General features: G+C 40.8%; 1 protein-coding gene across 1 annotated transcript in view; it reads left to right on the top strand.

Moving 5' to 3' along the window:
- Window positions 1-13,296, top strand: part of kcnq3 (potassium voltage-gated channel, KQT-like subfamily, member 3) — a 247,296-nt gene that overhangs the window by 189,701 nt on the left and 44,299 nt on the right. The window contains exon 8 of the mRNA XM_078397327.1: window positions 6,929-7,023. Within this exon, the coding sequence (XP_078253453.1) occupies window positions 6,929-7,023 (95 nt within the window). The remainder of the gene's footprint in view (window positions 1-6,928; window positions 7,024-13,296) is intronic.

Raw genomic sequence — 13,296 nt, 5'->3', positions numbered from 1 at the left:
CACCTTCAAGGAAACATGCACCTGAACTCTGCAACACTCCCCAGAGCCCTACCATTCACTGTGTAGGCCTTGTCCATGTTAAACTTCCCAAAATGCAACATGTCATATGTATGGCAAAATGCCATGTATATTCTCATCCAAATCATTGATTGGATGATAAACAGTAATGGGCCCAGCACTGAACCCTGAGGCACACCACTGGTCACAGGCCTCCAGTCCAAGAAGCAACCTTCCATCATCACCCTCTGCTTCCTTCCATGAAGCCAATTTTCTATCCATTCAGCTACCTTGGATCCCATGCGATCTAGCCTTCCAGAGAAGCCTACCATGCGGAACCTTGTCGAATGCCTTACTGAAATCACACAAACCACTGTACCTCAGTACACATGACAATATACTATACTAAACTTAACTAAATTATTTCTGTGTGTGAGCAAATCCTGTTTCTATCTCCACAATGTTACGTTGCACCCATGTTACCCCAGAAATGACTGATGACGTTGATTACCACTCATTCAGGTAAATACTCGCACACAAATGCTGTTGGTAAGGTAACTCGATGTGTAGGAAAGAACTGCAGATGCTTCTTTAAATGCTGGAGTAACTCAGTGGGAAAGGCAGCATCTCTGGAGAGAAGGAATGTGACATTTCGGATCGAGACCCTTCTTCAGACTGAAGTTACTCCAGCTGAGTTACTTCAGGATTATGTGTCTAGTAAGTAACTTCAGGTCTCTTAGATTAACATCTCTTGTTGACAAGATGCTGAAGTCTATAATCAAAGAAGTAATAGCTTTCCATTTTAGAAAAGCTTAGTGTGAAAATACTGTATCAAGCTTAATATTTTAAAAAATCATCTTGTGGTTTTCATAGGAAAAGGAAATCATGTTTGACAAATTTGCTGGAGTTTTTTGAGGGTGTGTCAAGCAGAGTTGATAGTGAGGGACTCGTAGTGGTAGTGTATTTGGATTTTCAGAAACCATTTAGCAAGATGCCTCATAAAGACTGGTGGAACAATATAAGAACTCATGGTATTAGGGCCAAAGTCATGGTAATACAGCATGGAAACAGGGTTTTCAGTCCAACATCCAAGCCAACAAGTTGTCTACTAAAGAAATACTATTTGTCCGCATTTGACCCATGTTCCTCTGAACTTTATTTTTATCCATGTACCTGTCCAAATGCCTTTTAAACATTCTAATTGCATCAGAATTATTAAGACTGGTTAATGTGTAAAAGACAGAGAGTTGAGATAAAGGTTCTTTATTCAGGCTGCAACCAGTGGAATGCCCTAAGGATCAGTTCTCGTCCCTCAATTATTTAAATTGATGACTTGGGGAGAGAAGCAAAGTGTGACGTATCCAATTCTGCTGAGGACATAAACATAGGTCGACAGTATGTGGCGATGGAGATATTAGGACTCTGCAACTGGATATAGATTAGTTGAGCAAGTAGACCAATGTGACAAATTAGTTGAGCAAGTAGACCAAATTGTGGCAAATGTGGGAAAGTATGGGGTTATTCACTTCAGAAAGAGGAATCTAAAGGTAGACGATTGCTCATCTGCAATCTTTTATACACTGAGATAATGTATGGGGAGATTTAGGTGTTCTTATGCACAAATCATAAAAAAAGTTTACAGGCAGATGAAGTAAATAGTTAAGAAGGCAAATCGTTTATTGGCCTTTATTTCAATAAAGTTCACGTTTAGAAACGTGGAACATAGAACAGTACAATACAAACACAGGCTCTTCAGCCCACGATGTCTGGTCTGAACATGGTGCTGAGACTACTCTTATCTAAATTGGGAAATAGTGATACAGAATGTTGGTGATGCCATTCCTGGAGTAATGTACAGAGTTTTGGTCCCTTTATTTAAGAAAGAATTTCCTGACATTGGAGGCAATTTAGAAGGAATTCACAAGGTTAAATCCAAGGGGATTATGTTGTTTTTCTGTTTCTTTTCATGTGTATGTATGTGTGCGTGTGTGTGTATATATATATATATATACACACACACGCACACGCACTGATCTATGTTTTGTTTACAGAGTACTATGCATATCTATTGTGCTGCTGCAAGTAAGAATTTAATTGTTCTGTCTGGGACATCTGACAATAAAGCACAGTTGACTCTTGACTCTTGCTATCACAAGCAGCTATAAATATTCAACCTCTATTCTTTGGAGTTTAGAAGGAGAGGTGGTGAACTTACTGAACCATGCAAAATGTTGATGTTGAAACACTCTTGGACATTCATGTGGGAGAATCTAGAATGGATGGAAAAGATTATGGGCAGTCATTTAAAACTGAGATCTCTAGAATTCTCTATCCTGGAGGGTTGTAGACGTTAGATCATTGTGAGTATCTAAAGAGTAAGTTCATTGTGGGTATTTAAAGATTAGGAAAAGGAGAGGTGCCATGAGACCTGGGTGTGCTTGTACATCAGTCACTGAAAGTAAGCATGCAGGTACAGCAGGAAGTGAAGAAAGCTAATGACATGTTGGCCTTCATTGCGAGAGGATTTGAGTTTAGGAGCAAGGAGGTCCTACTGCAGTTGTGTTGGTGAGACCACACCTGGAGTATTGTGTGCAATTTTGGTCTCTTAATTTGAGGAAGGACATTATTGCTATTGAGGGAGTGCAGCATAGGTTCACCAGGTTAATTCCAGGGATGGCGGGACTGACATATGATGAAAGAATGAGTCGACTGGGCCTGTATTCATTAGAATTTAGGAAGAGAGGGGATCTCATAGAAACATATAAAATTCTTAAAGGATTGGACTGACTAGATGCAGGAAAAAATGTTTCCGATGTTGGGGGCGTCCAGAACCAGGGGTCACAGTTTAAGAATAAGGGGCAGGCCATTTAGGACTGAGATGAGGAAAAACCTCTTCACCCAGAGAGTTGTGAATCTGTGGAATTCTCTGCCACAGAAGGCAGTGGAGGCCAATTCACTGGATGTTTTCAAGAGAGAGTTAGATTTAGCTCTTAGGGCTAAGGGAATCAAGGGATATGGGGGAAAAAGCTGGAACGGGGCACTGATTTTGGATGATCAGCCATGATCATTGAATGGTGGTGCTAGCTCGAAGGGCCAAATGGCCCACTCTAACCTATTTTCTATGTTTCTATGATATGGTGAAAAAGGAGGAATGGGGTACTGATTTTAGATGATCAGCCATGATCATATTGAATTGCTCAAAGGGCTGAATGGCCTACTCCTGCACCTATTTTTCTATGTTTCTATGTAAATAGATTAGGGAATGAGGAGCAATGGGGAGCTGACAGAAAAAGGAGATGAGGCATAGGGCAGATTATCCATGATCATATTGAATGGTAATGGCACAGCGAACTTGAGGGACTGAGTGGCCTACTATTTCTCTTATTTTTGTCTCCTTTTATGTTTAAAATTTGCCACCAAGGAGACCAAAACCTCAGATTCAGGGTTAGAGTCTTCAATAAAAGAGATATTGATAGAACATAGAACAGTACAGCACAGTAACAGGCCCTTCGGCCCACAATGTTCATGCTGAACATGATGCCAAGATAAACGGATCTAATCTGCCTGTACATGATCCATCCCCCTCTATCCCCTGCACTCCCATGTCCCTGTCTAAAAGCCTCTGAAACACCCATGATAAGAAGATGGTAAGAAGAAGAAAAATCCTGGCACGGGGAGGTCCAAGGCTTTTATGTGGACCCACAAACACATTTCAAACAATTTTATTAAACAAGTGCAGGAGGGGATTTGCTTAATGGGACTCTCCCCTCCCTGAAACTCCTGGCCCTCAAACCTACCCTGACGATGTTTCCTCACCCAGCTCTGTATCTCATTGTACCTCTTGTGTGGCAAATGAGAAGACTCGGCACAAAGTTTGTTGAATCTGGATTTCCTACTCTTCATTTATATTGAAATAAATTCACAAACACTAAATATTACATATTTGTTTCCAAGAGTGACAATGATAACCCTGAAAAAAAAGAAAAACTGATTATGATATGATAGGGTATACCCTTCATCAAAAAATATTCCAAACTGTTCTCTTTGGTACTGCTGGCTCATTTGATTGATTATATGTGATGCTATTGTTTTAGATAGGCACCCTTCAACAATTTAAAAATCTTATTTTGAAACAGTACCGCCAGTTACCTGGTGATGGCGGTAGTGATCTGTTGGATGAGCTGGTGTTCAACCATTTCCTGCTGATTCCCTCACAATCTCCTGGGTGATTCTAAATCTGGTTTGACAATCTCTCTCCGGAATAATTGAACAACCAAGAAAAGGTGCAAAATGTCAAGAAGTTCAAAAATTCATTGGATCTCAGAATTAATAAATGCATATTTGATAGGCATAAAGTTTAAGGTGAGGAGAAAGATTTAATGGGAACCTGAGGGATAACTCTTTTACTCAAAGGTGGGTGGGTGGGTGTACGGAACAAGCTGCCGGAGGAGGAAGTTGAGGCAGGTACTATCGCAACGTTTAAGAAGCATTCCAACAGGTACATGGATAGAGTTGGCTTAGAGGGATAAGGGTCAAACTAGACAGGTGGGACTAGTTTAGATGGGGCATGTTTTGGCCACCATGTTATAGGAACGATGTTGTTAAGCTGGAATGGGTGCAGAGAAGATTTACGGGGATGTTGCGAGGACTCGAGCTGAGCTTTAGGGAGAGGTTGAGTAGACTGGAACTTTATTCCTTGGAATGCAGGAGGATGTGGCGTGATCTTACAGAGGCATACACGATCTTGAGAGGAATAGATTGGTTAAATGCACAATGTCTCTTGCCCAGTGTAAGGGGAATTGAGAACCAGAGGACATTAGTTTAAGGTGAGGGGGGAAAGATTTAATAGGTACCTGAGGGGTAACGTTTTTACACAATGGGTGGTGGGTATATGGAACGAGCTGCTGCAGGAGGTAGTTTAGGCAAGTACTATCATAACGGTTAATTGGACAGGTACATGGATAGGATAGGTTTAGAGGGATATGTGCCAAGCACGGACAGGTAGGATTAGTGTAGATGGGACATGTTGGTTCGCATGGTTGGTATGCAGAAGGTCCCGCTTCCACACTGTATGATTCTATGCACACTACCCAGTGCCAGGGTAACAGTTCCACAGAGCTGCTGTGGGATATTGAGCTACAGTAGCTTTACTGCCTTGATATCTACACTTAAAATCAAGAGTTAAACTTGATTAAAAGAAGTCCTAATTTCAATGTTGGAACTGCACACAGATTCCCAGATTGCTGTCCTCTCTGTTCCTGTTATTCTTGACAGCCAGGTTAGTACCTCTGCCTGAGGGTTTCCCAGGGTTGATGTTACAATGCTTTTTCAACTTCCATTTAGTGTGTGGCTATATGTCAAATGTCTTGATTGGATATGGACATCATTGGCCAGGCAAATGCACCTGTCCATTTCCCTCCACCGATGCTTCTTGGCTCGCTTAGTTCCTCCAGCACTTTGTTCTTTGCTTTATTATCAATCCCTGACTGTTACTGAAGTGAGCTGCCTCACACTACTTGATGAAGGTAGTATGGTAATGCTGTAGAAGTCTGGACGTTTCTAGCAATGGTGAAGGTGTGTGAGCTACAGGCAATACTCTTTCCAAGCATCTGCTCACCATGCCCATCTAAGTGATAGGAGCTTAGAGTCATACACCACGGAATCAGAGCTTTCGACCCAACTAACCAAAGCTGACCAAAATACCCCATCTATGCTAGTCCCACTTGCCTGCCTTTGGCCCATATTCTTCTAAAGCTTTCCTATCCTACCCTATCCTATCCTAGCTTGTGGATCCAGTTCAAGAAGCCTGGGTGAGTAGGTGCAGTTATTTTGGTAGATGGTACGATACAATACGATATGATTCGATATGATAGAACTTTATTTATCCCAGGAGGGAAATTGGTCTGCCAACAGTCATAAAACACATGAAACATAACATTAAAGTGACGAGTGGAAAGGATTGGAGATGTGCAAAGATTGGGAGGGGGGGGGGGGGGGGGAGAGTACAACTGTAAATTGGAGCCACTGAGCATCTGTAGTGGAGGGAATGACTTGGATTGATTTCTCTTGGTCGCCAGAGGTTAAGGGGAGACCTGATAGAAGTATATAAAATAATGAGAGGCATAGATAGGCGAGACAGTCAGAATCTTTCCTACAGGATGGAAAATTAAATGCTAGAGGGCTTAGCTTTTAGGTGAGAGGGGTAAAGTTTAAAGGAGATGTGTCGGGTAATTTCTTTACACAGAGGGTGGTGGGCCACTGGAATGTACTGCCAAGGGTGGTGGTAGAGGCAGATACGATAGTGGCACTTAAGAGACATTTGGATAAGCACATAGAATTGAGGGATATTGATTATTGTGAAGGTAGATAAGTGTTAGTCAAAGCATCATACTAAGTATAGTTGTGGGCTGAAGGTCTGTTCCTGTGCTATACTGTTCTATGTTCTAATGAACATTCTGGGTAGTGAATGTGGTGAAGAACAAATTAGTAACTTTGTTCTTGATGATGTTGGGCTCTTTGAGTTCTCTTTGGAGCTGCATTCATCTTCGCAAGTGGATATGTGTACGTATGAACTGCAGATACTGGTTTACACCGAAGATAGACATAAAATGCTGGAGTAACTCAGCAGGTCAGGCAGCATGCCTGGAGAAAAGGAATAGGTGATGTTTTGGGTCGAGATGGTTCTTAAGGCACTGCCTGGCCCATTGAGTTACTCCAGCATTTTTTGTCTATCTTAGACAAGTGGAAAGTTTAGCATCATGTGGCTGACTTGTGTCTTGTGACTGTTGTAATCCTATGGGAGGTTGGCTGGCAAAGTTACAGGCACAAAACATTTAATCCAAGAATCCATGAAGGAGAATCTGCAGAAAACAACATTGATGGTGATTATCCTTTATAATTTCTTCTTTTCCATGTTTTTGTATTATTGCAGACTGCGTGGAGACTTTATGCCACCACCATCACCAGGAAAGATCTCACTGCAACCTGGAGATACTACGAGACTGTCATTGCAATTCCTTTCTTCAGGCATGTATGCCGCTGCTCAGTTCAACTCTACAAAAGATAATACATATTTAACTGATATTTTATTTACCATTATGTCTTTTGTCGCTTCCATTCCCTTCCCAAATTGATAATTTATCTTAAAACTTTGGTGTGCATGGCATTATTATGCTCCTGATGGGAATTCAGTTTGCGTGGCAACATGGAAGCCAGTATTGAAGGCCTTGAATACGTGCAAAAGTAGGTACATAGGTCACTCATTTTCCACATGTTTATTCTATGATTTATTTAATTTATATATAGTTTTATGTCTGTCTCAATTGTGATTGTTATCGTTTATAACAATCTGATTCATTTAAAAAATATATAAAATAAAATCAATGAACAGGAATTCTGAGATGAAAAATAAAAACACTCAGATTTTGAGAATATAAAGCTCTGAAAACTCACAAGTGTCTTTATTTAGTTCTAAATGTCTTCCAAATTAGGTCATAAGGTCATAAGCGATAGGAGGAGAATGAGGCCATTCAGTCCATCAAGTCTACAAGTCTACATCGCCATTCAATCATGGCTGATCTATCTCTCTTTCCTAACGCCATTCTCTTGCCTTCTCCCCATAACCTCTGACACCCGTACTAATAAATTAGTGCCTTTAAGCAAAAAAGGATTTCAACCCTTTTTATTTAACAATTTAGATACAATTTAATATTTTCGCCAAATAAGTTTAGATTATGATAGCCAGCTGGAAGGAAGCTTGTGCAATATTCGTCTTTAATTTTTTCTTTCAATATATTTTAAAAAATGTTTAACATTGTAGGCAGTGGGTAAGTTTATGATTATTTTGGGAAGTAATGAAGATAAATTAATTTAAGTCTTAATCATGTCATTGGGAAATTATTCCGACATTAAAACTAATTTTGGGAAATTATTCTGATATTAAAACTAATTTTGATTTAACAATGCAATTAGGTTCACCCAGACCAACAATTGGTTTTCGGAATTAAGTCTAAAATGTCCTTTGGATTTCCTGCCTTTACTTTGGGTGAACCAGTGAAACTCTATATGCCTATCGATAGTGCATCAGACAATTAAGGGAGCTCTGTAGAAATTCTACTACTTTACTGCAGCATCAGATTTAAGCAACTCCCACATTTTTACAAATTATACCTATAAAGATTAGAAGGTTTAACTAGTTATGTGCCTCAGTGAATACCATTTCAGAAAACCCCCAATTAAACTGCTGAAGATTCATCTGATCTGATTTTCTCAGACTGGGTGGAAGGGGGGATTGCAATTGGCTGGGAAGAGAGTGGAACAATGTTTTAAATTAAGAAGATGTACAAAAGTAATTTGTATTATGTGAACCACTTAAATTTCTTTATGTGACTTTTGAGGTTTGTACAAAAGAAACTAATCTTCATGGGCAAATAGACGTAAAGGTCTCATCCATTTCAATTTTACATTAGAATAATGCTCAAAAATAAAAAGGTAATTCACTGGAAATGAACCATAAGGCCATCAGCATCCGTGAAAAGGTAATGACAGATAATGGTTTAGCAGACCAATCATCAGAACCCATCACTTCTGGAAAATCCCAGGACTGTCAACTGCCTGCACTTAGCCATGGAAATCTCAATACGTTTGGGATTCCCGTGCAAATGTCCAATCCTGCTGATATTTTCATGGTCGTGCTCTAACACTGGAATCACTCTGAAGGCAGAGTGCACACCTGTCAAATTCCTCAGTATACAGTAAATATCCACTCCTACTATGCCAATTTAGCCCTCCTGCAGGAACAATAGGCCTGTTCATTTGAATAAAGAAATAGGTCTATGAGGGAGAAGGGTAAGTATAAGGTAATTTTTCTCTTTTGAATTCCTCTTTCTGTTCAGTGTTTTAATCATTGAATACTCCAGGTCCACCACTGATTTTCCAGCATCCTTGGTTCCAAAACCTTGCCGGATTATCCATTTTGCTGGACCAACAGATTGTCACATATTAAAGATAAAACAATACACTTTTGACACACTAATTATACCCCTCCCATATCTCTAAAGCAACGTGGACTGCTAGAAACTTAAGTAAAACAAGGATTAAATGTAATGTAAATGTGCTTATGCTTGACAGACACCACTACTGCCACTTGGATATTGATTAGAAGCCATAGCTCGGGGTAAATGTAAGCAAAATATGCTAATAATTGCACAAAACTGAGGGATCACTACCAACAACTGCAGATATAAACAAATAACTCTTTTGGGGCAGAGGGATGTGTCCTGAAAGAGGGCAGGCCACACACAACGCCATCTGTGGCCGCCCAGTGAACTTCAAGCACGCTCTCGTAATTTTGTCCGGATTATAGGACTTGCCAGATCATCAGTTACCAGAAAATCGGGTGTTGATCTGTTTTAATATTTCAACTAATTTATTTATTTTACTTTTAACAGGTTAAATAGTTTTAATTCTTTAATTTATTTCCAATAGTCTTTGACTCTGAAGGTCAGGACTTAACCACTACCAAAGTTTTATTCGTCTGATTCATGGGCAATGCCAAGCCACACAATGGCATTGTGCCACATGCTGGCATTCAGTAGCTCACTATAAAAGACCTATCAGCATGGTGATGTTGAGGCATCTGTAAAAGGTAACTTTTTATTGTGCTATATATCAGCAGGTTCGGGCATCTATTAATTGAGATGTCCTTGAGCTTAGTGAATAGATAGTCCAATTTGCATCTCTCTGGGTCTTCAATCCCAATGACTTCAAGGCACTTATTTAAGATGGACCTCTGACTCATTACTTCCCCTTTTACATTATCGGCCAAAGTCAAGTTTGCCATCAAAGATAAACACAAAATGCTGGAGGAACTCAGCGGGTCAGGCAGCATCTCTGGAGAGAAGGAACGGGTGACGTTTTGGGTCGACCCTTCTTCAAACAAGTATTGCCATCAGTGTCAAGCATTGACACTGGGCAGAGAAGTAGAAACAATTATTCATTTTAATTGTTGGAGCTAAGAAGGCTTGTGCTTTGAGATTAAGTGTGTTGAGCAGCACAGGCAACTTCTTGCACTCCAGTCCCATGTATTGTTCAATTGTTACCAAATCAAAGTTGTAAATGGTCCATGAGTCATTGGCTGTGGCTATTGGGGAACAGATCTCTTTTTGCGAGGATTGAGAGCAGCACCAGTTTAGGGGCTTTCTAACATGTTTATAGCAAATGACATGAATATACGTTAGTCCAATGTGATCAGTTCCATCTCTAAACTATACCTGTAACCTAAAACAGTTGAGGAAGAATTGCAAAGACTTGTAGCGATGAGCTTTCTATTTATGGGGAACAGGTTGTACAAATTCATAATGAGAGATCTAGCCTTCATATTTTCCTACCATACACAGGATGTAAAATTAACAATTAATTTACCTCAGTGACAGTAAAGTGAAAGTAGAAAACACCCATAAGAATTTTTTTTTTCTATTTATATTTCATAATATTACATATGGAAATGCTGACATTTTCTGTGCTTCTAAACATGTTATCATTTCCATTACGTATGATATGGCAGAACTGCATTAACAGTCAATTAAACAATGCATAGAATTACAAGCTCTCTGTTTTCAAGTTTACCCAATGGCCTCTGGCACACATGGGATTAGTGGTGTTTAAAATCACTTCTGATGAAACAGAAAATAAGCAGTTTATAATTATAGAAATTGGCTTTCTTCCAAGCCTCCTTAGGATTAGTTCAGTCGTAAGGCTCTGTGGATTTTTAAAGTAATCTTTTAAAATAGGCCCTCCAATTTGACTATCTTTATTTTGATACTTTTTATTATTTTATTATGCAGCTATGCTTTCGAATGTTTTCGTGTAATATTTTTCACTAGCCTTAATTTGCACCTTGCAGCCAAGCGTGTGAGGATCTGACCTAGTATCAATATTCATCCAACTAATTAGTTTAGTTTACAGTTTAGTTTAGAAATACAACGCAGAACCAGGCCCTTCGGCTCTCGGAGTCCGCGATGACCAGCAATCCCCGCACACTAACACTATCCTGCAGACACACTAGGGACAATTTACTATTTTAGCAAGCCAATTAGCCTACAAATCTGTACGTCTTTGTAGTGTGGGAGGACATTGGAGCACCCGGAGAAAACCCATGCAGGCCATGGGGAGAATGCACAAATTCCAGACAGGCAGCACCCATAGTCAGGATCGACCCCAGATCTCTGGCGCTATAAGGCAGCAACTCTACCTCTGCGCCACCATGCTCCCCTCTGCTATACTTACTCTAGGAAAGTTAACAATGACTCTCCCCTCTGTTTTGCCTCTCTCTATTGAGCCAGCCTTAGAAATTGATTGGACCAGAGCTGTATCTATGGTCGGGCTTTAATCAACTGGCACTCCCCACGCTATGTTTAACGCATATCTGTACAACGATGAAAAGTCAGATCTGCAGGGAGTGAATATTAATTATCATGTAGCATCAAGATTTCACATTTATCACAAAGATAGTTTTGGTTTCTGGTTAGTAGATGATTCACACAAGGTGCATATCCTGGAGCAGGAGCAGGAAACTAGCTCAAATTATTTATCTCCTGAATATTATGTATCCCTTTTTATGATTCAGACACTGTGAATCACACATAATGTAAGATTTGCTTTTCTCCCAGCTTCACCAGTCTCCTCTCAATCCTGGGAAATTGATGAATGATGCCATTAACAATGTACAAAAGCAGCATTTATCTACACGCTGGATTCCTCCAGCAGTTTGCTATTCTGCTCCAACTTCTAGCATCTGCGTTCCCTTGTGATTCCATTTAACTTTCAGGAACGGTGTTGATTCACAGCTGATGTGTTGCCAGGGCTTTTTAGCAGCAGGCATTGTTACAATCTTAGTGTAAATATTAATGAGAGGGCTGCAATCCAGAAGTAAGGTAAGATCATTAATGGCACAACATCAAGGCATCATTTAACTAGGGAGTCCAAATAAATCCAAAGTCAAAATGTCAAAGGGGAAGCAAGCGTTTTTACTGCATGAATTCAACAAAGCACAAGGATGATTGAATTTGAAGGACGGAGATTTCAGTCCCAAGCATTAATGCAAAAATTCCCTCACCCCAGCCATCATCATCTGCTTCATCAATGATCTTCACTCGTTCTTAGAGCCAGAAGGGTAGGTGTTGATTGAGAAAGGCGCAGTGTTCATTTCTGCACATCATTCCTCGGGAACAAAACAGTCCTTGCAGCAAAATCTTGACAGCAACCAGGCATGATTCAATAAGTGGGTGGGAGTTCCTGGCAGGTTCCTGGCAGTGATCATCTTCACCAGAGAGCATAATCATATCCCCTTTATACTCATCAGTATTACTGTAGCTGAATCCCTACCAGCAACATCCAAGAGGTGTCACCACTGACTAGAAGCTCAGTTAGATTGGCTAAATAAATGCCATGACGCCAAGAAAGGGTCAAAGGTTGAATATTCTGTGGTGGGTGCTGGCGCTGTAAGGCAGCAACTCTACCGCTGTGCCACCGTGCTGCCTTCTGCTCTGCTTACTCACACCTCTTGATGCCCCATAGCCTTTCCATCACCAACAAATCTGCCTATTAGTCTCCTTGCTGCCATGTTAATCATATGCTCCCTACACCACCAGTTGACCACGAAATGAACGGCAAGCAAAACAGCCACATGGGCACTGTAGAGAAGAAGCTGCTACTGAACCTGGACTCTATAGTTTTCAGGATCCTTTACCTTCTTCATGATGGCAGAAGTGAAACGAGTGTGTGGCCAGGGTAGTGTGGGTCGCAGATGATGTTAGCTGCCTTTTCAAGGCAGCGACTTGTAGATCCCTTTGATGTTGGGGAGATCAGTTGGACTGGGCAGCATTCACCACTTTTTGCAATCTTGTTGGTGCTCACTGTTAAGGTAGAGAGTAGCAGCAGCAGTCAGGTCGTTAATGGGGGTCATACAGGAGGTTAGCAAGTGGTCGGCAGCACAGGCTGACAGATTGGTGGTTGGGACTACACGGGAGAGAGAGGGAGAGACAGAGATTGTGCAGGCCATCTCATGACATAGGGAGTGACTGTAGGGGGCCTAAAGGACAATAGACAATAGACAATAGACAATAGGTGCAGGAGTAGGCCATTCAGCCCTTTGAGCCAGCACCGCCATTCAATGCGATCATGGCTGATCACTCTCAATCAGTACCCCGTTCCTGCCTTCTCCCCATACCCCCTCACTCCGCTATCCTTAAGAGCTCTATCCAGCTCTCTCTTGAAAGCATCCAACGAACTGGCCTCCAC

Source organism: Rhinoraja longicauda, chromosome 4 (assembly GCF_053455715.1).
Source record: "Rhinoraja longicauda isolate Sanriku21f chromosome 4, sRhiLon1.1, whole genome shotgun sequence".
Taxonomy (NCBI): domain Eukaryota; kingdom Metazoa; phylum Chordata; class Chondrichthyes; order Rajiformes; family Arhynchobatidae; genus Rhinoraja; species Rhinoraja longicauda.
Note: the sequence above shows the minus strand (reverse complement) of the source record. Positions and strands in the feature narration are given on the sequence as shown.